Source organism: Erinaceus europaeus, chromosome 11, assembly GCF_950295315.1.
Source record: "Erinaceus europaeus chromosome 11, mEriEur2.1, whole genome shotgun sequence".
NCBI lineage: Eukaryota > Metazoa > Chordata > Mammalia > Eulipotyphla > Erinaceidae > Erinaceus > Erinaceus europaeus.
The window spans coordinates 89,623,251-89,649,777 of record NC_080172.1 but is presented as its reverse complement, the minus strand read 5'-3'; the positions used below and the strand labels follow the sequence as shown (position 1 = coordinate 89,649,777).

Sequence of the window (26,527 nt, the reverse complement as noted above, 5' to 3'; positions counted from 1 at the left end):
TGATACATACACAGAACAGGTGAGCCTCCTTCCTTAGTGATGAAATCAGCCAATGCCCAAGAGGAAAGTAATAGGCAGAAAGGATAGAGTTGATGAAAGAATTGATTCTTTTCCATTAAACTGTACGTGATATGTTTTTTATGAGGCAGACATCAACTGAAAGAAAAATATTTTTTCAACTGAGAAAAAGGCCGATGACGAGGGAGAGAGAAAATATGTAAGAGATCAGGGGATATGTCTTATTCTATTACCATCTGAAATAATGAGAAAGTTGAAAAGCTTTCCTTTCTAGTTACTTCATATGCTTAGTTGGATTTGATGGTATTAAAGATTATTTAATGATACTAATGGCCTGTTAAAAATAAATGTGTACTTCATATTATTTTCTCAATTCTGAAAGTAGTGTTGTTTCTTTTCAGGATTACCAAAGATGCAGGTCATTAGGAACTATACTGGAACACCACCACCAGCTCTGCTTGAAGGACCCCCACTACACATCCAGGCAGGAGATACAGTTGAACTTCTGAGAGGAGATGCACACAGTCTGTTTTGGCAGGTACTATCTAAATTGCAAAGTTATATATTTAATAAATAACCTATAGCCATTTAAAGATTTAAGCTTGGATCTTAAGAAACCCAACTTCAAATTTTTAAATACTCTATTAGAAATTTTTAATCCACCCCCTCCATATTCTAGCACTGTTATAAGTGGCAATGAAAAATAGACCACTAAATCAAAATGGTTACTGTAACTATTATAATGTTTGAATTGTCTACAGTACTTCTTACATTGTAAATGTGAAAGGATGTGTGAGTATGATCTAACTTGAATGAATTTAATATATAAAAGTTGATTTAATATATAAAAACTGCCGAATTAGTTTTATAGTGACCATTTCTTGGCACTATTCATGAAGGATAGGAAATGTGAAAATTAAGTGAGCATGATGTTTGCTTGTGATGAAATCTTTCTTTTCCCTGTAAGTCTATTTTTTGGTTCAAGGACTTTATTAACTGAGGGAAATATGGCAAAGTGTTTATGAATCTGGATGGTAGAGCATTACTGGACATTAAATTAGAGTCTATTTCCATGTATATGTTGAAATATTTCCTAACAAGGGTAAAGGAGTCTATCGATTCTTTCTCTGTATTTTTACTGAAATAATGTCGTGTCTTAACATTCAAATTTCAGGTGTCATCATTATATATCTCCATAGTGCCACCACTAAAAGAAGTTTAGTAAAAGTCTGTAGTGCATCAAGAGAAAAGTGAGAAGGCATGCACCAGAAAAACATATGGGTTTTCTGGGCAAAGATGGCTGATGACTCCATGTGGAACTTGATACCCATTTTCATTCACATCTTAGGTCCCACATTCAATTCCTTTCTTTTTCTTTTCTTTCTTTCTTTTTTTTATTTATAAAAAGGAAACAATGACAGAACCATAGGATAAGAGGGATACAACTCTACACAATTCCCACCACCAGAACTCTGTATCCCATCCCTTCCCTTGACAGCTTTCCTATTCTTTAACCCTCTGGGAGTATGGACCCAGGGTCATTATGTGTTGCAGAAGGTGGAAGGTCTGGCTTCTTTAATTGCTTCCCCACTGAACATGGGCGTTGACAGGTTGATCCACACTCCTAGCCAGCCTCTCTTTTTCCCTAGTGGGGTGGGGTTCTGGAGAATCAGAGTTCCAGCACCGACTCATATCACAAGTTCCAGGTGTCCAACCTTTTTATTCTTCCCTCTGAGAAGAAAGAAACAGCACCTAACTTCCTCAGGTGTTCTCCAGATTATCTTCCCTTTTAGTGATGGGACATAAACAAAGGTTCTTGGTGACAAACGTTTCAGGTCCCAGTGGAACTGAGATTTAAAGTCCTTTGAATATCTTCCTCAGGCATTTCCCATTCTAGAAGTATGAACTAAAATTCCTTTTAAGGCTCAGAACAAATAGTTCTGGCTTCTACAATTGCTTCTCCATAGGACATGGATATTGGACAGTTAATCCATACCCCCAGTCTGAGTGATGGTTTTCTTTGTAATAGTTTTTTTTTATTTTGAAGCTGATTTGACTGAAGTTAGTATAATAAAGTTTTCTGACTTGATCTTAGCATATTATATTTCTCTCTCTATTATTTATTAATATCTGTTATCTTCATAAATAAAACAAGCTTCTCATTGTTGAGTAAGTCGTTTCAATTCATTCAGAATTTCTGTTTTAATTAGTTCTCCTAGAACCTTATTTTGTTAGATATCCTAAGTGATAATTCAAATAGGTGGATGAGTAACTACCAAAGTATTCCTATTTTCTATCTGTTGCCTTTATTCTTTTTTTCTGTCTTTGTGTCACTCTGCCTTTTATAGTTTTGGACAAGAGAGCTTATTATGACATTCCTGATGGAAGTGAGCAGTGATAGTAGAGGGAGGGATCTTCTAGAGGTCTAGGCCCATCATGCCTATATGGGAATCCAAGGATTCTTTCACTAGAGCCCCAGATGATAGTGTGGCCTGGTATTGACCAAAAAGGCCATCATTAAGAGAGCCAGTCTCTTGCCCTTATCTAGATTTTGTAGTCCTTTCTTTATATGATGAGCTTAGACTTTCTCCCAATTGTTCAATGTGTTATCATCACATTATTTGGTAATTGGGTTAGCTTTGAAAAGTCCCTTTGTCAGACATGCAATCAATTTTTCCCCTCTCATATTAATTAAATAGTGATTTATATGACTACAATTTAATAGGTGTGTACATAAATACCATTCCCATCACCAAAAGATTGTGTCCCATCCCATCCACCCACCCCCACCTCCACCCCACACCCCTGCTGGCACAGGAAGCCATATGTTCACCCTCCTGCTCACCACAGCGTTTTTACTTTGGTGCCGTACTTTCAATTTAATCAGATCCTGCCTTTAGTTTCCCTTTCTGATCTTCTTTCTCAACTTCTGTTGATGAGTGGGAACAAATTTGAAATATTAAGTGCTTAGAATAAAGGACTCAGAACAGAAATATATATATTTAAAGAACTTGAGACATTCAATCTATTTTCTACTTATATATAGAATAAATAGTGATTCATAAGATTATGAGTTAATAGGAATATAACTGAACACCTTTCCCGCTACAGTAGGGACACAGACCTTTGGTGGTGGGATGGTATTTATCTAGAGAATGTTTTAATATCCCTGGCAAGGCATATCTAAGGTCTTTATTTGTATTTCACTTTTGAAAGGGAATTACACGAGAGAGAGAATTCTAGGTAGGTGGGTTTTTTTCTTCTCAAATATTTTACTGCCCTTGTCTTTTGTTTGCATTTTCTGTAAGTAATAAAATGTGCTCCTTATTTTTGTTCCTCTCAGTTAGCATGTTTTACCTTCTGACTTATTTTAAGATTTTTCTCTTTATGCTTTATTTTCTGTTGTTTGAATATTAGATACTTAGATATAGTAGTTTTTGGTGGTGGTGATGGTGGTGGTGACAGCAATTGCCATGTTGGTAGCGGTGCTTGTGGTGGATTTATTGTTCTTTTTTGTTTTGTTTATTTGCATAATCTTGCTTGACATTACCTGTGCTTTCTGAATCTTGTCAATATCAAATACTATCTTTTCAAATTATCTTTGTGTTTCTTCTGGTATCTCTATTGAATTAATCTATTTTGGCATATGCCCACTTTATTCATTAGAGTTCTTAGCATATTAATCATAGTTGTGTTGAATTATCAGCCTGATAAGATTTTTTTCTGCCATATCTACTTCTAAAGTTTTCTCTATCATTTCAAATTGTAATTTTACTTTTCAGTATTTCTTATAATTTTTTTCATGATAGATAGATATGTTGCATTGGGTGAAAAGTAAATGCAGAGGAGTTATGTAAATACATGACTTCAAAATGTAAGTTTTGCTCTTCTCTGGTAACCATTAAATGGACTTTACCCCTCTTCTGGTCACCTCACAGTTCAAACATGTTTTTTTCAGTCTATACCACTGTTTTTAAGTTTGAGAGTTACTATCATGATGGCCTCACGTTCAGAGTTTCCTATGCTTCTCTGCTGAACAGAAACTTTTTAAAATAGACCTTTAATAGTTTTATGGAGTAAGTTTCTAAGTTCTACTGAGGGAAAGCTTTATTAAGAATAAGTTGCCTTTCACTTTCTTTCCTCTCTTTTTTTCCTCTAGGAAATCCAAGAATATTTTTCTTCTTATTTACTAGAGGAGTCTGACAGAATTACTGAAATTAATTGTGGGCAATTGCATTATGACTGTGTCTGTCACCTGAGTTTTTTAACTGAAGTGTCAACTTCCAAATTTTAAACACACAACTGGAGGTCTCAATGTCATCATTCTTACTAAGTTGTATTTCTTATTTTGTACAGTAAAAATGTTTTATTACTAGTCATTACTTCTCAGAAACCTGGTTATATGAAGCTTTTCTGGTTTGATGGTATCATGGCTTTGGAAACTTTTAAGACAGTTGTAAGATAAAAGACAACCACTGGATGATAAATTGTATGTGTTGTGACTGTTGAGGGCAAGGTATACTATATGATCAAGTAAGACTAACATCTAGAATAGAGAAAAACAATGAGCACACTTATATGAGCAAGTATGAATTGAGCATCAATTCTGTGCTCACTAGTCAAACACAGTTCACATTTCAGTAATAAACTCCACTGGATGGCTTGATATTAGTTTTCTTATCTTTAAAAGAATTGATTGTGCTAGCTGGCAACTGCCAAAATGTCTGAATTTTAAGAACTGTGTTAAAAATTTACTTCTGACAAGAATGTAGCATGAGTCAATATTGTCTTATAGATACTTCTAAGCTGGTTAAAGAATTTTCAATAAAAGTCTTATTTTTTATTATTTTGAATAGAAAAAGAAAGAAATTGAGAGGTAAGGGGTTGATAGGGAGGGAGGGAGAGAGAGAAGAAGAAGAAGAAGAAGAAGAAGAAGAAGAAGAAGAAGAAGAAGAAGAAGAAGAAGAAGAAAGGGAGAGAGAGAGAGAGAGAGAGAGAGAGAGAGAGAGAGACCTATAGCACTGCCTCACCATTCCTGAAGCTTTGCTTCTGCAGGTGGTGACCAGGGACTTGAACCTGGGTCTTTGTGTACTGTAATGTGTGCAATCAACCTGTTGTGCAACCACCCAGATGTGATACTAGTCTTACTAAAAACAGCAATTTTAGTGAGAAAATCTGAATTCATGCCATGACTGTATAGCCAAGTAGGGTAAGGTCTGACTCAGTTTATTCAGTGACCAGTGACTTCATTTGTTTCCTTTTTGCACGAGGGGAGATATTCATAAGAGCAAAGTTCAAAACTCAGAATGAATCATCTGACAGACTTTGCAACTAGATCAACATACAACCTCACTTCCATAGACTAGGATACAGGTTATCTGGATTGAGCACAGATATAGGTAATTTGTGCAGAACCCCAGACAAGTCAATGTAAGTCATTAGCCAGATGATTTAATTGGTAAATTTCCATGATATTATGACATTATTCCCAGCTTATTATCAGTCATTAAGAGCCTACCAACATACTAAGCATAACATCAAACTATGGTGCTACAATGTACTCAGTGCTTTGACTCTGATAGTTAGTTACCAAATAAAGGTAACATTTCAAAGACTACACTTAAATATACCTACCACAACCTTCACACTGAACTTAATTTAATTGTACCCTCTGATTCTAAAGGCATTTCAGATCTTGCAGTTCTCCAGGCTGCTGTGTCAAAAGTCAGTTTTCTTTTCTTGACCTTACATATAGATGGCATATTTGGAAACTGGATTTAATATGTGATTACTTGAAGTATAGAGTGATAGGTTTTAAGATCATACATGATCTCTTTCCTTTGTTGGCTCTAAATATGTAAAGAATATTTCTGACTTGACACTCCAAAGTCAGCAAATGAGTTTGTAGCTGTATTTGCAGTGGCTCCATGTATATTAAACTGCCCATTCTCATGTTCACTAGGGGTTTTAAATACTATTCCTGAAAAGATTATTTTTTATTTTTTGTTTATAAAATGGAAACACCAGCAAGATCATAGGACAAGAGGAGTACAATTCCACTCAATTCCCACCATCAGAACTCCATATCCCATCCCTTCCCTGATAGCTTTCCTATTCTTTAACTCTCCAGAAGCATAGACCCAGGGTCATTCTGGGGTGCAGAAGATGGAAGGTCTGGCTTCTGTAATTGATTCCCCACTGAACATAATCATTGATAGGGTTATCCATACTCCCAGCCTGTCTCTCTCTTTCCATAGTAGGGCAGAGCTCTGGGGAAGTGGGGCTCCAGGGCACATTGGTGAGATTGTCTGCCCAAGAAAGTCCAGTTGGCATCATGTTAGCATCTGGAACCTGGTGGCTGAAAAAAGAGTTAACATATAAAGCCGTACAAATTGTTAACTAATCATGAACCTAAAGGCTAGAATATTTGCGGATGAAGATTCGGGCTCTCCATTTTGGAAAAAGCTAGTAGATCTATTTTAGGTATATTCTAAAGGGCCGGTGACTTTACTAGATTTTGCCTGAGCCTGACATCTGATATGCAGATGGACCCAAGTTGTTGTCTGGGGAGATGATGTCATGGCTGGAAAAAGGGCTAGAAAGACAGATCAGGGAAGAGAGGAGAATTTTTAAGCCCATGATTTTTTGGTCCTTACACAAATGGTTTGATCTCATCTGAGACTGTACACAATTATCACCAGATAATCAAGTGAAGTGTTTTTGTTCTCTTCCTGTGCTAGAATTTAGGAGGTGGTAGTTCATTTATTGAGTGTTACTTACCAACTGCCATCAAATATCTACATGACCCTAAACTATCTAATTATTCTGTGGGTCTCAGTTTCATCATCTGCAAAATTCATTCTGAAATATATGGATAACTTGGAAAAACATATGGCATGGTGCCCATTAAATTGTAAGTCCTTTCTAATCACCCATACATACATACATATACTAATAAAGTATTAATTATGTGTCTGGCTTTGTTTCATTCTGGGATTACCACAAATTAGTTTCTAACCTTGTGGCCTTAATGATATGTATAATGAACAAAATTCAGGATAGGTAAGACAACTAATCTCCATTAATATTTTTATTAAAGCTTTTCTTAATCATTGTTAAGAATGTATCTAGAGTTGAAACTATGAATATTGTAGGATGATCATTGTGCTATTACAATGGATTGCATTTGAATTTCAAAAATGTTTTGTCCTAGTTAGGTGGTTTAATTTATTTGAGTCTTTTCAAGAAACTATTCTTTCTAAACTAAGCTGTGTTCTCTGTTTTTGTTCTAAATGCGTCACTTCACTCATTGCTGTAGGAACTCAGATTTTATTGTACACTGTCATGTTTTCCTATGTCCAGAGACTATGAATTATCCTTAACTATCAAGAATTTTCTTTTTCTTTATTTTAAACTATTAGTCTAGTCTGTATTATTATTGTAACAACAGTAATTTCTAATGCTATTGAAGTGAATGGGATATCTGCATTTTTATTATAATTTCTTCAGACAATGCATTTCCATTTGAGCTGTAAAAAGGGTCTCTCTTTAATTGCATTGAATGAATTCATTTTGTCAGCTTTTCTTTTTTCTTTGTTGCCTTTCTTCCTTTCTCTTTCCTTGCAAGTTCTGTAAAATTGTCTTCCAATGAAATGAGTGATTTAAAATAGAAAACTGGTCACTTATGGTATGCTTCCCTGTGCAAGTGTAAGACATTTTTTATCACTATATTTGAGGAAATCATAATTTGCAAGGTAGTTGTCACATATAAACAGTTTCCTAGGGAGATAAGGTGAAGAGAACAACAAAAAGAAAGTTCTTTTTGTTGTTCGTTTGGTAACAACAAAAAGAAAATTCTTACTATGTCATTGAACTGATATGAAATCTTTTACAAAAAATATTGTTATAATAGGTGATAATAATGGTCCAGTAACTAAGAAAAACAATTTCCATGCTATAAGAAATTCTACTATTAAAAACATTATGTTATACAGAATATATATAGATTTATACTTAACAGAGAGGGAGACAGACAGACTAATGTAAAAATCTTGTCATGCCACCTATGGCTTCTGTTTCAACAAGGAGCTTTACATGTTTTCCTTTTTTCCACTTAGACTAAAGCTTGTGAAACAGTGAGGATCCTGTGTATTATATCATGGATTTTATTCGCTTCATTGTCATTTATGAATACCCAAATGTTCCACAGGGAGAATTTTGTAAGCTAATTAGAACCAAAAGGCAATTATAAGAAGTAGAACTATAATCAGTGTGCCAAAAATATATATTTTACCCACAATGAAAGTTAAATAACCTAGAAAATAGTTGTGATACTTCACACTTACAAATCATGCATCTACATGATCTTTATTCTAAGGGGTGAAAATGTTTTTACACACATTCTGATTAATTCACAAAAATCATCATAAAGAGAGTAAATTAAAACCTTGCTATAAAAGACCAAACTTATCCCTCCATAGGATGGCATGTGCAGAATTAAAATTGCTCAGATACTTGGACTACTAGTATTCCACTTTAGTACCTTATGTTAGGCCTTTGTTTGGAAGAGGCATTATTAAAAATATCTTTGAGGGGGGGGGGGAAAGGGCATTTTAGGGCTGGGGAGAAAGAGTAATGTCTATGCAAAAGCCTCTGATTCCTGAGACTCTGAGGTTCCAGGTTCAATCCCTAGCACCACCATAAGTAGAGTTGTGCAGTGCAATGGCCCTTCTATCTGTATGTATATCTTTCTTTTTGTTTCTTTCTCATTAAAATAGATAAATAAAATATTCAAAAAATAAATGAAAATAGAAAAATAAAGTATAAAAACAAAATTTTAAAAAAGAAAATAAAAAGGCATTTTAGTGATCTGTATCTATTACTTGGTAATTAAGAAACAAAATATTTCTTTAAGTAGAAACTTTTGCTATTTATTTTTTATTACTTTTTGAGTAAGATTCTGAGGCCAAGACCAGACCACTCACGGCTCAGTCATTTTATCCTAAGCAAGAGATTGAACCCAGTTTACCCTGTATGTAAGACATACGCTTTTCTGTTGAGCCACTTGTCTGACTCTGTTTTTTCTTTTTTTTTTTTTAATTCTTCCTAAAGGTAAAGAATGAACAATTTCAAAATAAATTGTGATTAAGGAAAATCTCAGGAGGAAGAAAGTATTTTTATTCTAAATACAGAAGAGAGGAGTTAAGGTTAAGGGTAAACTTGGGTAAGGCAATAAGCAATTATCTATCCCCCTCAGGGCTGTCTAAGCTCTCAAGACACAATGGGCTTAAATGTCTCAAGTTGCCCTTTGCCTTAGTTCACCTTGTCCCATATAACTGCAAATAGCAAGTTAAGTAATGTATTTTCCTCATTTTAACTTGAAAAATAGGTGGGGCTTAAGGGGGTGGGTAGTATCTTTTTATTGGAGATATTTTTTATCAAGCCTTCAGTCAGTGATATATATTTTTCCGTCCTAAATATCTAAATTTCCTTTCTACCTACTGCTGCTATAATTCCTTCTTTACCATCTAAGACCAGTTAAAGGGTGATTTCTGAATCAAATGTGTTTGTCAGTATTCACAATGGTGTTTCCTAGTACTCTATTTATACTTCTGCTTCCCTATTTATCTCTAGTATCTAGAATGATACAGGCATTCAATACATGGGTCTAGAATGAAAAGCATTTTTCAGAGCTATTATATGCATAATATATTATTTACAATATTTCAAATGTATTGTTTGTTAAATCAAGACAAACTTTGTTATTTGAAAGACCACTAAAAGTCATTCATATAGTCAGATTGAAATATCTTTATCCTCTTAAAACAGACTTAAATTATTTAACCTATATCCTCAAATTCTACATCTACAAAAACAGAGTTCATATTTATTTATTTGAATAGAGACCAAGAAATAAAAAAAGAAGGTGGATATAGAGAAGGAGAGAGAGACCTGCAGTACTGCTTCGCCATTTGTGAAGTGCTCTCCCAGCTCCAGCAGGTGGAGGAATGGAGGCTTAAACCCCAGGGTCTTGTGCTTGGTAACATGTGCATTCAACCAGTTGTGCCACCACCTAGCATCCTAAAACAGAAATTTCAATACTTAGTGACTTGCAAAGAAATTTAGTAATCATAAGGAGTAAACATGAAAGAAAATTGAAAAGGAGAAAAGTATATTCCTGTATAATGCTTATTAAGTTGTCTAAAATTGGGAAAATTATTAACATTTAATTTTTTTATTTAAGCTTCCCAATATTTAATATATGAAGGATCACACAAACATATTTGGGCTCACAGAATTCCTGTGAGATAAGCCAAAAATAGAAGGGCATGATTATCTCACTTATAAGCAGGATCTAATAAATAGGGACAGTGAGAGAAGACAAAATAAAATATAAACTAGAAAGGAATGGTGTATTGCATCAAAGCAAGGAACTTTGGGGAAGGAGAAGGAAAGGAAAGGTAGAAGAGAATTTTGGGGGTTGGGGTGCTGGTGTATCATGAAATATAATGATGATAATAGCTTCATTGTACAACATTAAACCCTTCAATAAAATTAAATTTAAAAATACAGATAAATAAAGACCAGGTGTATTGCAACTAAGGCAGGAATGGTTTGATTCTTGGCAACTCCATTTGTAGGAAATATGTATCTTTTGTGGAAGATTCTTAAACATTTATCCTGTAATACAGAATGTGACCCAGAAACCTTTGAAGTCTTGAAAGAGAGGTTCAGTGCAGCTAGTAGCTCTTTTCTCCAAATACCTCCCCCTAAAACATTATTAATGAAAGCACTTTAAGGGATACTTTATCTTTGCCCTAGATTAAAAGGAGCCCTTTCTAATCTTTTGCTATGCCATACATGGAAATTAGCTACAATAGAAAAAAAAAAAGATAGAAACTGAGAGAGGAGGGGGAGGATCAGGTGAGGAGAGGGAGAGAGAGGTTTGCAGAACTGCTTCGCAGCTCATGATTCTTCCCCCCTGCAAGTGGGGAGCAGGGACTCAAAAACAAGTCCTTGTTACATGGTCATGTGCATATGTAGCCATGTATGCCACCACCAGGTCCCCTACCATAGAAATTTTTAACTGTGTTTTTTTTTTCTGATCCATAATTCAAGTATGAGGCAAATAAGAATACTAAATAAATATTTGAAAATAGCAATAAATCTCCATTATGAAGAAAACTGATTCCTGAAAATGAAAGAAAGAGTCCTTGCTGTAATACTCTGCACCAAAGATTAAACATCTGTGAACTGCTAAGTATTTTTCCAATGCTTGTGCCTATCCTTCTGTATTTCCTGGTGAAAAATTTTTTTTTTTTACAATTGTGAAAATGAAACCTTTGAGTCGGTACTGGAGCATTCTTCCAAGATGGTCTCCTGTTCACTTTGCCTTTGCTTCTAAACTGCCTCTTCTCATTTGCCCAATTCTTGTTTAAAGTAAGGAGAAGCCAAAGCAGAACTGAAATTGTGGATGTGGGGGTGAATCTATGTGGGAAAGTAAAGGCTTATTTGGTATTAGTTTGCCCTATAATCATGAGACCTTTATTTTAACAGGTGTTTACCTCAAAACATTGCATTAAATCAGAGTCCTTAATTACAAGGAGGGGAGAAAAAAGCAGAGCGTGACTGTAATAGAAAAAGGGAGGCCCGAGAGAGATGATTATAGAAGATAATAGACATTAGTAAAGGCCTGTAAGAAACATTTTCCCTGGTGACTGCCAACTGGCTTTGATTGAATAGAACATAAAAACTGCATTTGCAGGAAGGTTTCCAAGTGTACAGATTGTATAATGGTAACTGGAAAACCTGGCAAAGTAGGTGCGGCCATAGTTGTTAACTCTAGGTGAGTGTTTTTGGTTAGTAGGTCTGATTTCTACCTTTCCTATTTTTGGTGCAAGGCAGCATTCTGGTGATGTACCCAAATAAGAACATTGCTGCCTGAGTAACACTATAGACAGTGAATTGTTACTACTTCATTTCCAAAAGAGAGTAACAGTATTCAGGGGAAAGTTCTTGGGAATTCTGTTGTGGGACAATATCTTCCCTTGTATTATTATTATATAAACTGCATTCTTCCATATTTATTAAAAGTATGTGTTAGTCACAGGATATCTTCAATGTCTCATTGGTCTATAATTGAATCTGGTATGACTATTGGTTTGATACTACAAGTAATTTAAGTAGACTATGCCTGTGCCCATGTCCTTAAGCCTCTAGGTCATATAGATTATCAAATTATAACAAATTAGTCTTTAGTTCCTTACAGCAATTTGAATTCCTAAACAGTGAATGAATATAATTCCTAACAAGTCAATCCTATATGTCCTGGAAATAGAAACTTTTATACTGAGTTAAAATAAAAATCATTAAAGACCTTAATTGTCCTTAGCATCTATAAATAAAATACAATTAGATTAAATTATTGGAACATAACATACCTAATTAAGAATTTGTGGAGCAAATATTTCTTGGCCAATTTCCTGGCTAACTCACTGGAGAACTCTAGGAAATAAGAGTAATGTTCAAATAAGCAAAATTTTAATATTAAAAAATGCTTCATAAATCCACGTCAAGTTCTGTCATTTCATAGATGGAAATACTGCAGCCAAGAAAATGTAAATGATTTACAAACAGAAGACTAGCAATATAATACCAATTTTCTGCCTTTCCTTTATCAAATTAGTACTGCATAGGGCTTTATATTGTAATTCAAAATTCCGTAAACATCAATGAAAGTAACTAAAGCAAAAGCTAATTAAGAAAATTATATTATCTGAGTAAAAACCTTAAAGATAGTAGTCATGTTTATTCATTTATAATCCCCTATTTTCTAGTAGAGTTCCGTATGCATATTAGGAAGTCAATAAACTTTTCATTAAATCACTAATTTTGCTCTTAGGAGAAAAGTTACATTCTTTAAAAATGTCTAATACTGCCTTAAACATTTAATGTGTATGGTGCTATTACTCAGAGTATTGCTTTTTTGATTACTTCTGATTAATATTACCAATGCTAGGAAAATACTCATTAGTTGTTTGCTAGAACTGGAAAATAAATTCCTATACTTAGAATTTTGTTAAGTCTGCTTAGTGTTTTGAAGTATGTGGTCTCTTCCCGAATTGGGCTTCTTCCAACATGTGGTAGCAACTTGCTCTTCTTTCCAGATTTTGTATTGAGCAACCTTTGGGATCTGGCTAGCCTATGTGCATACTGGTTTTTGTTTGCTGATTTTCTTTCTTTCATCAAATATATTCTCTTATTCACTTGGTTACAAGAGCACAATTATAATTGAGGACTGTATTTCACAATAAAATAGCATCCTGTACAACATCAGCCAGTAAGAGTTTGGAGAAAAATCTTCAAAAACCCATAACTAGAGAGTCCTCTTCCTTGCTGGAGAACTCTGATAACCTCACAGAATACATATATTTTTTTGGATAACAAGAATAAATATTCTACAAAACCTTATTCTGCTATTATATTCTTCTCACATCTAATAAATGTAGAACTATAGGCTTATGACTTTCTAGTGATTTTTTTTCCTTGTTGTGTACTTCACAACTTGTATTTTTTCTTAGTTTTTGACACTTCTATCTGCAAAAATTTCAGAAATATTATGAATACAAACAATCTTGTGTGCTTTGGAAAAAATCATCACATATAATAGAGGTATTTGTCATATGTTGATGACTTGATGCAATTACAAATATATGCAGTTAATATAAATTTAATTTCAAACCTATCCAACTGAATGAAAGGGTTTTTGTTTATTTGCCTGTTTAAAATTATGCAGAATTCAAATTATGTGAGTCTCTTAATTTCAAGTGAAATGTGGCAGAAACATGAAATCCATTGTCTTTTTAAAAACCTCAAGTATTTACTATTTACACACTGGATACAGTAGAGGATCCTTGTTGGACAAAGAAATGATAAAAAGCATTTCACTTCTGTTATTCTTTTATGGGGGAAGGAACCTGGATATTTGGAATTCATCATAGTATTCACTTAGTATAACTATCTGCAGTTATGCTTGACAAAATTTATGATATCCACGTATGAAAAATGTTATTCATATATGTTATTTGACATATAGAAGATAATTCATGATGAAATAATATACTTGCACAAAAACATTAAGACACTTTAAAGGACTATCTCAAATGTAGTATTTCCTGTTCTGGTGAAATCTATATGACTCTGTTGTTTGTGACTAAGTAAACATGCCAAATTAAATGAGAGTGGTCGAGTTATCCACAAGAATATGGCATTTCTCTTAATATCACATGACTAGGTCACCTAAAACTTGATAATGTAGAAGTGAAAAATTGTGTATACATAAAATTAACATTATAGAAAATAGGTATTTAAAAATATTTTTATTTATTACTGGATAGAAACAGAGAGAAATTGAGAGGGGAGGGGGAAATAGAGAGGGGGAGAAACAGAGAGAAACTTGTAGCTCTGCTTTACCACTTGTGAAGTTTTCCCCCTACAGGTGGGGACCAGAGGCTTGAACCTGGGTTCCTTTATTGTTTTATTTAATTTAAAGTCTATGGTGTCAGAGACAAGAATGGCTATTCCTGCCCTTTTTTGTGGTTCCTTAGCCTGTATGATAGTTTTCCATCCTTTCACTTTAAGTCTGTGTTTGTCTTGTTGGGTCAGGTGGGATTCTTGCATGCAGCATATGGTTGGGTTGTGTTTTCTGATCCATCCTCCCACTCTGTGCCTGTTAATGGGTGAGTTTAAGCTATTGACATTTATTGATATTATGGATTTAATGTATTGTAGTGCCATTATTCAATAATTTACTATTTTCTCTGATATATGGCAAATATTATGGTGATGTTCTTGTTTATAAGAAGGTCTTTTAGAACCTCTTTCAGGGAAGGTTTGGTGATGGTTGCCTCCTTTAACTGTTGTCTGTCTGAGAAGGTTTTGATCCCTCCATCTAGTTTGAATGAAAGTCTAGCAGGATATATTTTCCTTGGTTGAAACACTTTTTCACTCAGGGCTCGATAGATATCTTGCCATTCTCTTCTGGCTTTTAGAGTTTAAGTGGAGAAGTCTGCTGACAATCTTATGGGTTTTCCCCTGTATGTGACTTTTTGTTTCTCTCTTGCAGCCTTTAGGATCCTTTCTTTATCCTTACTTCTTTTCACTGTAACTTTGATATGTCTTAGTTTCTTCAGGTCTGGGTTGATTCTTTCGGGACTCTCTGGGTGTCTTGGATCTTAACGTCCTTTCTGTTGTTTAGGTCTGAGAAGTTTTCTTCTATAATTTCCTCTATAATGTTTACTTCCCCTTCCTATCTTTCTTCCTCTGGTAGGCCAATTATATGAATGTTACTTCTTTTGAGATCATCCCATATGTCTCTGTGGTTGTTTTCAGTGTCTCTCAATCTCTTTTTGAGATTTTTTTTTACCTCTTTCTTTGTTTTCTCTAGCTTATCCTCTGTCTAGCTAATTCAGTTTTCTGCTTCTGTTAATCTGCTTTGCCTTCCCTCAGCTTCTTTTTTTAGTTAAGTTATATCAGCTTGTTCTGCTAATTGGACCTTTAGCTCAGCTATTTCAGCCTTCAGTTCTCCAGTTACCTCGTGCTAGCTAGTATTTTCCTTGAGGATCTCATATGTTGTTTCCCTAATTCTGGTATCCCTGTCCTCCATAGTTATCTTAATTTCTGTGATTATTAGATTTATTATTGCTTGCGTACATTTTTTTTAACTATGGTTACTTCTGACTGATAGAGTTTCTTCTGGGCTCTTGTCTGAATTCATTGTTGTAGCAGTTATATTTGCCCTTGATATAACCATTTTTTTTATTGATGTGGTTTTTATTTTTCTGTTCTGTTGTTCTTCAGTTGTTGTGTTTTGAGTATAAGCCATGCTATACTAAAGCCCTTTCATAAATGCAGTCAGAAGCCTCAGAAATTACAACAATAGCAAAACAGCACCACCAGCTCAAGAAAAAATAGCAACCAAAACGAAAAAAAAAGAAAGGAAAAAGGGAGATCAAGAATAGACAATTATGCAAATCTACTGTCCACTGTAAATTCTAGAGATAGCAAGAGGAGAAAGGGAAGTAGAAAAGAGAGACATGCACATACACACAGAGTCTACTCTAAGTCAGATTTATTCCATAAAATAATTCCCAAATGAGTATCAGTGAATTCAGAAAGCTAAAGAAGGAAGAAAAGGAAAAGCAAAAGAAAAGGTGCAGTGAAAGGAAAGAATTATTTATTTATCTATTTTATTTTTAATTAGCTAGGAGGATAAACAATGGAAAGTGGAGGGAAGAGGGAGAGAAATAAGTTCTTCTCACAATGGATAGGACACCCAGTCACCTATCAATTTAAAAAATAATAATAATTTTGTTTAACCTGAGGAAGGAGGATGGAAAAGGGATACGTGTATATAATAACAGTAATATTAATAATATAAAAATAGAGTAAAAAACCCTAACAGTCAGTCTGCTGCTTGGACTGCTCTAGATTGGCTGCAGGTAGCCTGAAAGACAAAGACAGCCAATTATAAAAGTATCAAAAATAAAAGAAAGAAAATACATAACAAAACAAAACAAAAAAACCACCAGGTAGACTTTACCAGACAGAACTGTGCCTTTGATTGGTCAGATATTTTGTTATTCAAGTAGAGCTCCAGCCACCTAAAAAAAAAAAAAAAAAGTGCAGGAATACAAAGAGAAAAAGGCTTGGAATAACACCCCAGGTGAGCCAGAAATCTTGGTAAAGAAAATAGCTCAGTGGGAAGCCTGCTGCAAGCAGCTGCCCAGCCCCTGGGGGCTGTTCCTAGGGGGAGAGGTGAGTTATGAAATAATCAAGCCAAAAAAATCATCCTTTGTCCTTTTGGCCTCTGTTTGTCAGCCCAAGAGTGAGTTATGGGACTGTATTTTGGTGTCACCCTAGCCAGCCCGTGTTCACCCTCCCACAGACAGCCCAGTATCCTCTTCTATCTAGAGAATCCCAAGTTGTAAGCTGCTTCTGTTTGGAGCTCATGTCAGCTGCTGTTTCCAAGTTGCCATTTTGGCTCCACCCCCTCTGCATGTCTCTGAACCTGGGTCCTTACACAATGTAATGTGTGTGCTTAACCAGGTTTGCCACCATCTGGTCCCTGAAAACAGGTCTTTTTAGCATTTACCACGTGCTTTCACACATGTTCATTCTTTGATCCTTGTCAATCTGATGAGGTATGCATGGCAGGTCTTGTCATTATACTTGTTTTATCATTGAAACTTGCCCAGGTTTATAGCTTTTTATAGCAGAGCTGGGAATTCCCTCCCCTGATAGCTTTCCTATTCTTTAACCTTCTGGGAGCATGGGCCAGGGACATTATGCAGTGCAGAAGGTGGAAGGACTGGCTTCTGTAATTGCTCCCCCACTGAACATGGGCATTGACAGGTTGATCTATACTCCCAGCCTGTCTCTCTCTTTCCCTAGTGGGGCAGGGCTCTAGGGATGTGGGACAATAATCAGTTTTGTATAGGGTTTTTGTCCTTGTGTTGTCTCCTTTCCCAGTACTTTGGTTGCATTGAACATGCTCATAAAGCCTGTAAGAGTCATTTCAAAATAGCACCTACTGCAATAGTTCCTCCTTTCTTTTCCATTCATCTATATAGTGCACTAATTTCTACATTTGCTTATGTTCACATATTTCAGTACCAGCCTGTCTGTCTCTTTCCTTCACACACTCTGACTGTGCATTTCTGACAGCCAGAGAGTAAGTGTGCAGGGTGACAGTTGCTCTAGTCATTATCTATGTGATAAATAGCCTAGTAATCTCTACAGAACCATCATGCATACATTGAAAGTGTTTAGGGCATAGTAACTTTGGAGAATTTCCAATCTCTCATAAATATCCATTAATATGTCCCTCTTATATTCAGCTTTTCACATCTGTTTCAAATTGTTCAGTGCTATTCCAGGAGTGCATTAAAGCTCCAATCCAGGTGGTATTAAGAGGATAAATGAGCCACTAGAAAAAGACACTCTATATTTTTCTTAAAGCAATTCTTTCTCCTTTCTAGAAAGTTAGGAGCCAAGTAATTTATGATTAAGATTTGTAGGAGATACCCTCTGTCATTTTAAACTATCCTTGTCTGTGGGTTTAAAAATACAGTTTGGGGAGCTGGGGACATAACATTATGGTTATGCAAAAAAAGACTTTCATGCTTGAGGCACCAAAGGTCCCAGGTTCAATCCACAGCCCCATCGTAAACCAGAGCTAAGCAGTGCTCCTGCACTTCTTGAGGGAATGTAAATTGCACTAACCCCTGTGGGGAGCAGTCTGGAGAACTCTCAGAAGTCTAGAAATGAACCTACCCCTATGGCCCTGCAGTTCTCCTAGTGATGTATCCTAAGGAACCAGTCATAGTTATAAAAAAAAAAAAAAGTGTATACATATATATTCATATCAGTACAATTTGTAGTAGCCAAAACCTGGAAACAACCTAGGTATCCAAAAACAGATGAGTGGCTAAGAAAACTTTAATATATATATACAACGGAATACTATACAGCTGTTAAGAATGATGAATTCACCTTCTTCACCTCATCTTGGTTGGAGCTTGAAGGTATCATGTTAAGTGAGATAAGCCAGAAAAAGAAGGATAAACATGGGGAGGTAATCTCACTCATGGACAGAAGTTGAGAAATAAGAGCAGAAAGGGGAAACACAAAGTAGAACTTACATTGAGTTTGGTGTATTTTACCAAAGTAAAGTACTCGAGGGTGAGGGGAGGTAAGAGGGAGGCCTTCAGGTCCTGGTGGTGCATGATGATGAACGACGATCTAGGATGGGAGTGAGAGAATTTTACATAAAAGTGATGTATTTTTTATAAAAACAGAGAAATCTTACACATGTACTGTCGGCTTTCTGGCAGGGTGATCTCCAGGAGAAAGGTAACGGACTGGTTCTTTCTCGCTCGCGCAAGGAACAACACAAAGTAAAGACACGGGGGAGACCTGCAGTGTGCTCAGATCTCAGGTCTCAGGTCTCAGATCTCAGGTCTCATTTATTAGCAGGTGGGCAAAGGTTTAAATAGAAAACCAAACAAGGAACATTATTCAAATATGTCAGAAATTACAGGTTTCTTAAAGGTCAGCTTGCCCCTATGGTAGGGGGCTGGTATGACAAGAATTGATGCAGATACATAAAGGTCAAGATAATTAGTCTCCTGATGCAGACATTTAATTACCCAAAGGCTTTTGAGGGGAGGAGAGGGGTTGAACCAGTTAAGGCAAGATAGAGAGAAGATAAGCAAATTAAAGATATCAAAGGGCACTGCTAGGAGTGTGTGATAAGGTGTGTTCTCTGTGAACTTTGAGTAAGTGAATCATAAAGTAGGCAGCTATGTGGCCTGCAGTAATGAAGAGAAGTATTAAGGTCTCTGTGGGCTTGAGAGACTAACAAGGCAAGCTTAGTCTGGGAGACTTTTTCCCTCTTGGTTCACCTCTATGACGAGAGAGACTTACAAGTGGGGTGTCTATCCAGACCTCCATCCAAGGATGGGAGAGCTCCCCTATGCTCTACCAAGCTATCACATAGTCCCACAATGTACCAACAACTGTATTTACTGTAAACCATTAATCCCCCAATAGAAATATATAAAAATAAAGTAGTCTAGGGAAAAAAAGAATAACTTAGTCTATACAGTTAGATTTTTTTTTAAATGTCACTTCAAATACCATAAAGAATAGCCTGTGGAATAAATGTATATAAAGATATCACTGTATGGTCATCAGATGACATATAACTAGGAAAGAAAAATGGTTTCAGCTTAACCTTGAAGATGTTAAAGGACTTACAAGAACACATACCAGATAGTAGAATAAATAAAATGAGATTTTTCTATCTCTGGCATTTATAATAGGCACAAAAAAGAATGACAAATTGATTATCTGACCCAGAATAAAATACCCATGCAGGAATATAAAGAAGTAAATCCAGTTATATGTCTCTAATTAAGGTTTGTAAAAATCTTAGATAGATCATCTCATAAATTTCACCAAATCATTGACTTTGAAATGATTTATTTCTTTGCTACAGTCTGTGGTTCTATCCATGTGTAAGGGAATGACAGCTGCTCCACCCATTAGTATTAATGAATTATGAATGCTCAGCCCACACACATCCACCAGGGAATTAAAGACACTCCTCCTACACACTCCTTTGTTAATCTTCCAAATGTTGTAGGACGGTTGTCCCCTTACTAAGTGGAAATCACTGAATGGAGCAAGTATTATTTTCTGTAGCTAAAATTGATATTACCTGGGTGATAGTGGGGAAATAGGACATTATTCATCTATGAAGATATATTATCTCACTCTAATGCCTAAGAGGTGTAACTGACTACTAAAGAGATGTAACCTGTCCTGTTCAGGCATTTCATTAGTGAAGAAGGAGGAGGAAGCAGAGAAGAAGGAGGAAACATAGTTTAGGATACCCTTGGTGAACTGCTGATTGAAATGTTTCTCCTTTTAGAGTCTTCCCATAGTTTTCTTAGATCCCTACTCCAGTAGGGAAAAAGAAAAGGCTGGGAGTATGGATCGACCTGCTAATGCCCATGTACAGCAGGGAAGCAATTATAGAACCAGACCTTACACCTTCTCATAATGTCACCTTCGCATAATTTCCTTGGGTCCATGTTCTCAGAGGGTTAAAGAATAGAAAAGCTATTGGGGAGGTGATGGGATATGGAGTTCTGGTGGTGGGAATTGTGTGGAGTTGTACCTCTCGTGTCCTATGTTCTTGTCAGTGTTTCCATTTTATAAATAAAAATTAAAAGAAGTGTGATAACGAAAAAAATAATTTTTTGGCATAATCCAAGTATGTACAGGTTTACTTTTTAACCATCTCAAATTTACTTCTCATTATTCTAGAGTTAATCGCTACTCTTTTCTCTGTAAATATCAAATATGAACAGAAAATTATATGTTAACCCTAGCTTTAGGGTATCTTACAAACATCATGACTTCTTCCTTTACTGTTTAGGACACTTTTGGTTTTCTTTCACACCTTTCAGTGGGAAGTCTGGGTTGTTTACAGGAAGAAAGAAAATGGGCCAGTATTTAGACCTATAGATATTATACAATTAATGGAAGTACTTCCTACTACTCCATTCTGTATCTATACCTTCTTTCTGTTTTGCAGTCTCCAACACATGCTCCTTACATGAAATATCAAGATTAGATCAAGCAGTGTGCCATTATAGGAATATTTTCACATATAGGCAGGGAGCTAATTCTTCTTGGATCTTGTATGTATAAAAATAAAGTGTGATATATTTTTATGTTTGATGAGAGTTTTCCACCAACAATATAGAATGTTTCCTCTTTCTTCACATCTACACCAGCACTTGTTGGTTCTATCCTTTTTAATGCATGAAATTTTCAGATGTGTAACATGGTATCTCATTTTGTTCTGGTTTGCTATTCTCTGATTTTCAGTAGCTTTGAGCATTTATTTCATATATTTGTTGGCCATCTAAATGTTTCCTTGGGGAAGAGTCTCTTCATGTATTCACTTCATTATTAGAGGGGGTTGTTTTTTGTTTGTTTGTTTCTGAGTTTTGTAAGCTATATTTTGGTTAGTAGATATTTGGTAGATGGTATATAAAGATTTTCTTTTGTGTAGGTGTCAGTACAGTGATGGTTTCTTTTGCTGTGCAGAAGCTTTAGCCCTGTTGAGTTTTGTTTGCTTTCGTTTTCCTGCTTGTTGGACTCAAGTACCTGAAAATGTTTCCAAAACAAACATCTTGGAGTATTCTGCCAATGTCTTTTCTTATGTATTTTGTGGTTTTTTGGTCTAACATGCCAGGTCTGATCCATTTGTAGTTGACTTTTGTGCATGATGTCATGTGGTGGTCGTTTTATTTTTATGTATGTTTTAACCCAAAATTCCAAGCACTCTTTCTTGAAGAGACTTCTCTTTCTATACTTAAATGTTCTATATCCCTTATCATAAATAAGTTGTCCATAAGTGTGAGGGCCATTCCTAGGCTTCTAGTTCTATTCCAGTCATTTGTATATCTGTTTCTGTTATAGCACCATATCATTTTGACAGAGTGCTGCATTAAAATTGAAAGTCAGAATGTATGATGCCTCCATTTTTGTTCTTTATTCTCAGGGTTACTTTGACAATTTTGGGTATTTTCTGTTTCCAGATAAACCTTTGTTCTGTTCCATAAAAGAAATGTTGTGGGGAAGTCAGATGGATAGCACAGTGGGTTAAGTGCAGGTGGTGTGAAGCACAAGGACCAGCATAAGGATCCCAGTTCAAGCCCCTGGCTCCCTACCTGCAGCGGAGTTGCTTCACAGGTGGTGAAGCAGGTCTGCAGGTGTCTCTTTCTCTCCCCCTTTCTGTCTTCCCCTCCTCTCTCCATTTCTCTCTGACCTATCCAACAACGACAAGATCAGTAACAACAATAATAATATCTACACAATAAAACAATAAGCGCAACAAAAGGAAATAAATAAATATTAAAAAAAAGAAAGAAATGTGGTGAATTCTCATATTACTTTGCTCTTATCCCTAGGACCAGTCTTGTCCCATGGGCTCTCCTCACCATACAAGGGAGACAAATTAGTTCTTAATGAAGGACAGGAAGATGTTCTCTGCCAAACATTAGGAAAATAGATGTCAGGTGCAGTTGTTCCCCAATGTCTGCCAGTAGGGTGACTATAACCAAGACTGGACTTTTGTTCTTCAACATCCATCTTTCCAGCACTCGCTCATCTGTGTAGTTTCTTTCCAATTCCGCAGCCACCCACAATCTAGACAAGGTCATGGGTGTGTCCTTAAGAACAGACAAGAAAGTAGACACCCAGTGGGATGATTTGTCCAAGGTCAAGTAGCCAGGACCTGAGGTGCCAGGTATGAGTTGAAGGGCACAACTATTAATGATGTGATCCCTGGGGCAGGAATCATATATTCCCTATGGGTCTCAGCACCTCGCAAATCACCTGGAAAGGAATATGCCACATCTGTTGAACTGTTGGCTAAAAATACAAAGCTTACCACTAAAATAAAAAAAAATGTGGTAGGATTTTGATAGTGATTACACTGAGTCTATAAACTATGCTGGATACAGTAAAAGCTTTTCATGATGTTAGTTCTTCTAATCCATGAATGTGGGATATCTACTTTATTCGTTTTTTTTTCTGTTTTCTTTAGTAGTAACACTTAATTTTCAACGTACAATTCTTTCACCGCTTAAGTTTATTCATAGATAACTGATTGTTTTGGTGCTATTATAAACATGATTGATTCATACATTTCTTTTTAAATTAATTATTTATTTTTGGATAGAGACAGAAATTGAGAGGATAGGGAGAGACAGAGAGGGAGAGAAACAGAAACACTTGCAGCATTGTTTCACCATTCATGAAGTTCCCCCCTGCAGATGGGAACCAGGGGCAGGAAGCCGGGTCCTTGTGCACTTTAAAGTGTGTACTTAAGCAGCTGCATCACCAACGGGGCCCTAAGTTTCTTCTTCTAGATTACTATTTGATCTTCCTTTCTATCCTACTGTCTTTACTCTTCCCTTTTTTTCTTTTTTCCTATATCTGACCCTTCCCACTTTTCTACATATTCCTTTCTTAAATTTTTTTTTTTATACACTCCACATAAGAGGGAGAATTTCACATGAGACAGGAGAAGAGAGGAGGGAAAAAGAATGGAGGAAGGAAGGAAAGGAGGGAGGGAGGAAGCCAGAGCAGCAATGTGGTACATGTGTTGCTGTGAACAGCACCAGGGACATCAGGCATGCAAGTTCACACTCTGCCAGTTGAGCCATCTTTCTAGCTGATGCTTGTCCCTTTCCTCTGCCTTGTCTTCCCTTTTTTCCCTTTCTCTTCTCTTCTTTTCTTCTTTTGTTCCTTCTCACCCTTTTATTTAAGTCTAGATACCCAGTTTATTTTTTTTCTCTTCAAACTCATAACAAAACCTTATAGCTAGAAAGGCAGGCTTTAAATTATTTTTGTGACTTTTATTCATAAAAATAATAGTTATTATATCTGTCATAACACCATTTAATTGTCTGAGGTTCTGACAAATAGTTGTTAAGTTAACAAACTAAAAAATTCAATTTCTCCATTTGGTTTATTTGCACAGGAACTCTTTAATTATATATTCTGAATGCTTTAGTATGTTTTGAGTATAGTTTTTCTGGAAAGGTAAAAACAAATATAGGCTAAGTGTTATAAGATTTCTTTAGGGGGAGTCGGGCTGTAGCGCAGCCGGTTAAGTGCAGGTGGCGCAAAGCACAAGGACCAGCATAAGGATCCCGGTTCGAACCCCGGCTCCCCACCTGCAGGGGAGTCGCTTCACAGGCGGTGAAGCAGGTCTTCAGGTGTCCATCTTTCTCTCCTGCTCTCTGTCTTCCCCTCTTCTCTCCATTTCTCTCTGTCCTATCCAACAACAACAACAACAACAATAATAACTACAACAATAAAACAACAAGGGCAACAAAAGGGAATAAATAAATAAAATAAATTTTAAAAAAAAGATTTCTTTAGGGGCCAGGCGGTAGTGCATCAGGTTAAGCGCAATAGTGTGAAGAGCAAGAACCTTTGCAAGGATCTCAGTTCAAGCCTTGGCTCCCCACCTGCAGGGGGTTTGCTTTATAAGCAGTTTAGCAGGTCTACAGGTGTCTATCTTTCTCTCCCTCTTTCTCTTCCCCTCTTCTCTCAATTTCTCTCTGTCTTATCCTTGAAAAAATGGAAAACAATAGCCTGCAGGAACAGTGGATTCTTACTGCAGGCACTGAGTCCCAGGGATAACCTGGAGGCAATAAAGAAATAAATGGCAGGATAGGAACTTCAAACTTGAATTTTCATTGTATATCCAGGTCTGATAATAAGTATACAATAAACCAATTTTAAAGACTTATTCTTCCCTTCCTGAACAATAGTAATTTGTTGTTTAGATCTAGATATAGCATAGTTTTGAAGTTCATAAGTAACCCCATTGTGTGTGCAGTGTTTTAATAACATTGTAGTAAGTGTGACTTAACATTACCATTTTTTTCTAATCTAGGGTAGAAATTTAGCATCTGGAGAGGTTGGATTTTTTCCAAGTGATGCTGTCAAGCCTTGCCCATGTGTAAGTATGATTATATAGATTTTTTTTGCTTTATTGTTAATAATTAAACATAAATATATAAGTGACACTTAGCAGATTGCTTATTAGTTTTTATTAAGAATTTCCAGAGGGGTTATATTAGAATTGAATGGCATGGTCTCTTAGCTAAACTTCCAAAATTATTATGGTTCCATTGTCAGAAAATACTTGAAGTACTAAGGGGATGTTTATAGCAGACAGTTTTATTTTAGTATGATAGAATTTACAAAGTTAAAAATCTCTTTGAGGTTTTATAAGGGATAAACCAAAGCTATAGATTAGATTCATTATAAAACTTTCTCTTCTCTCATTGAGAGGATGATGATAGGTCACTATTTCTAGTCACTCTGGGTTAGAGAGGATATCACACTTTAGAATGTTCAAAAGAGTGTTAGAAAGAATAAAAGTTCACAGATTCTTCTATCAAAACTCTAAATGCCGTTTTCTGTGCCTTAGCCTGTCTTATTATTTACTTAATATTATAATGAAAATTTCCAAAAGCATCAAACACATTAGTCAGATACAAGGAGAACGAATATTTACTAACATAATATTATGAGTAAATAGAGTGTAAAATGTTCTCTCTGATGCTTTATGAGATTTATAAATTTATTGTTAGGGTAACATTATCATTAGAATTTAGTGTTCTAGATGGATTTTTCTACAGAAGTTTTTAAGTTGTTGACTTCAAATAGATAAAATTCCTTTAATAAACAGCTAATAGTTTACAGAACTATTTAGTTTAATCTATTCTGCTTGTTATCAGTCCTTCTTGATTTCTAAAAACGAACAAGCAATTCAATATTCTAAAAGTGAATTTTGGATTGAGAAGATAGCTGAGTGTATAATTTACCACGTGTGAAGACTTAGGTTTGAGTACCCAGCACCACATTGGAATGACATTCACAGCACCAGGAAAAGCTTCATGAATGATAAAGTGCTACTGTAGTGTCATCTCTCTCTCTCTCTCCCTCTCTCTCTCTTTCCCCCTCTCCCCCCTCCCTCTCCCTCTCCCCTCCCTCTCTCTCTCTCCTCTCTCTCTCTCTCTCCTCTTCTCTCCTTTCCTCTCCTCTCCTTTCTTTTTTTTTTCAGGGTTATTTCTGGGGCTCAGCACCTGCACCACGAATAGCTCCTAGAGGCTATATTCCCCCTTTTGTTGCCCTTGTTGTTTTATCACTGTTGTGGTTATTATTGTTGTTATTGGTATCGTTGTTGTTGGATAGGACAGAGAAAAATGGAGAGAAGAGGGGAAGACAGGGGGAAAGAAAGATTATGAAGGAGTTCACAGCTTATGAAGGAGCTCGAATCAGGATCCTTCCACTGGTTCTTAAGCTTTGCGACATGTGTGCTTAAACCTCTGCACTGTCGCCCAATCCC

General features: G+C 35.9%; 1 protein-coding gene across 2 annotated transcripts in view; it reads left to right on the top strand.

Moving 5' to 3' along the window:
- Positions 1 to 26,527, top strand: part of VAV3 (vav guanine nucleotide exchange factor 3) — a 351,109-nt gene that overhangs the window by 289,718 nt on the left and 34,864 nt on the right. For both annotated transcript variants that reach the window (XM_060202170.1, XM_007528282.3), the window contains 2 exons: positions 420 to 556; positions 25,067 to 25,132. In XM_060202170.1, the coding sequence (XP_060058153.1) occupies positions 420 to 556; positions 25,067 to 25,132 (203 nt within the window). The remainder of the gene's footprint in view (positions 1 to 419; positions 557 to 25,066; positions 25,133 to 26,527) is intronic.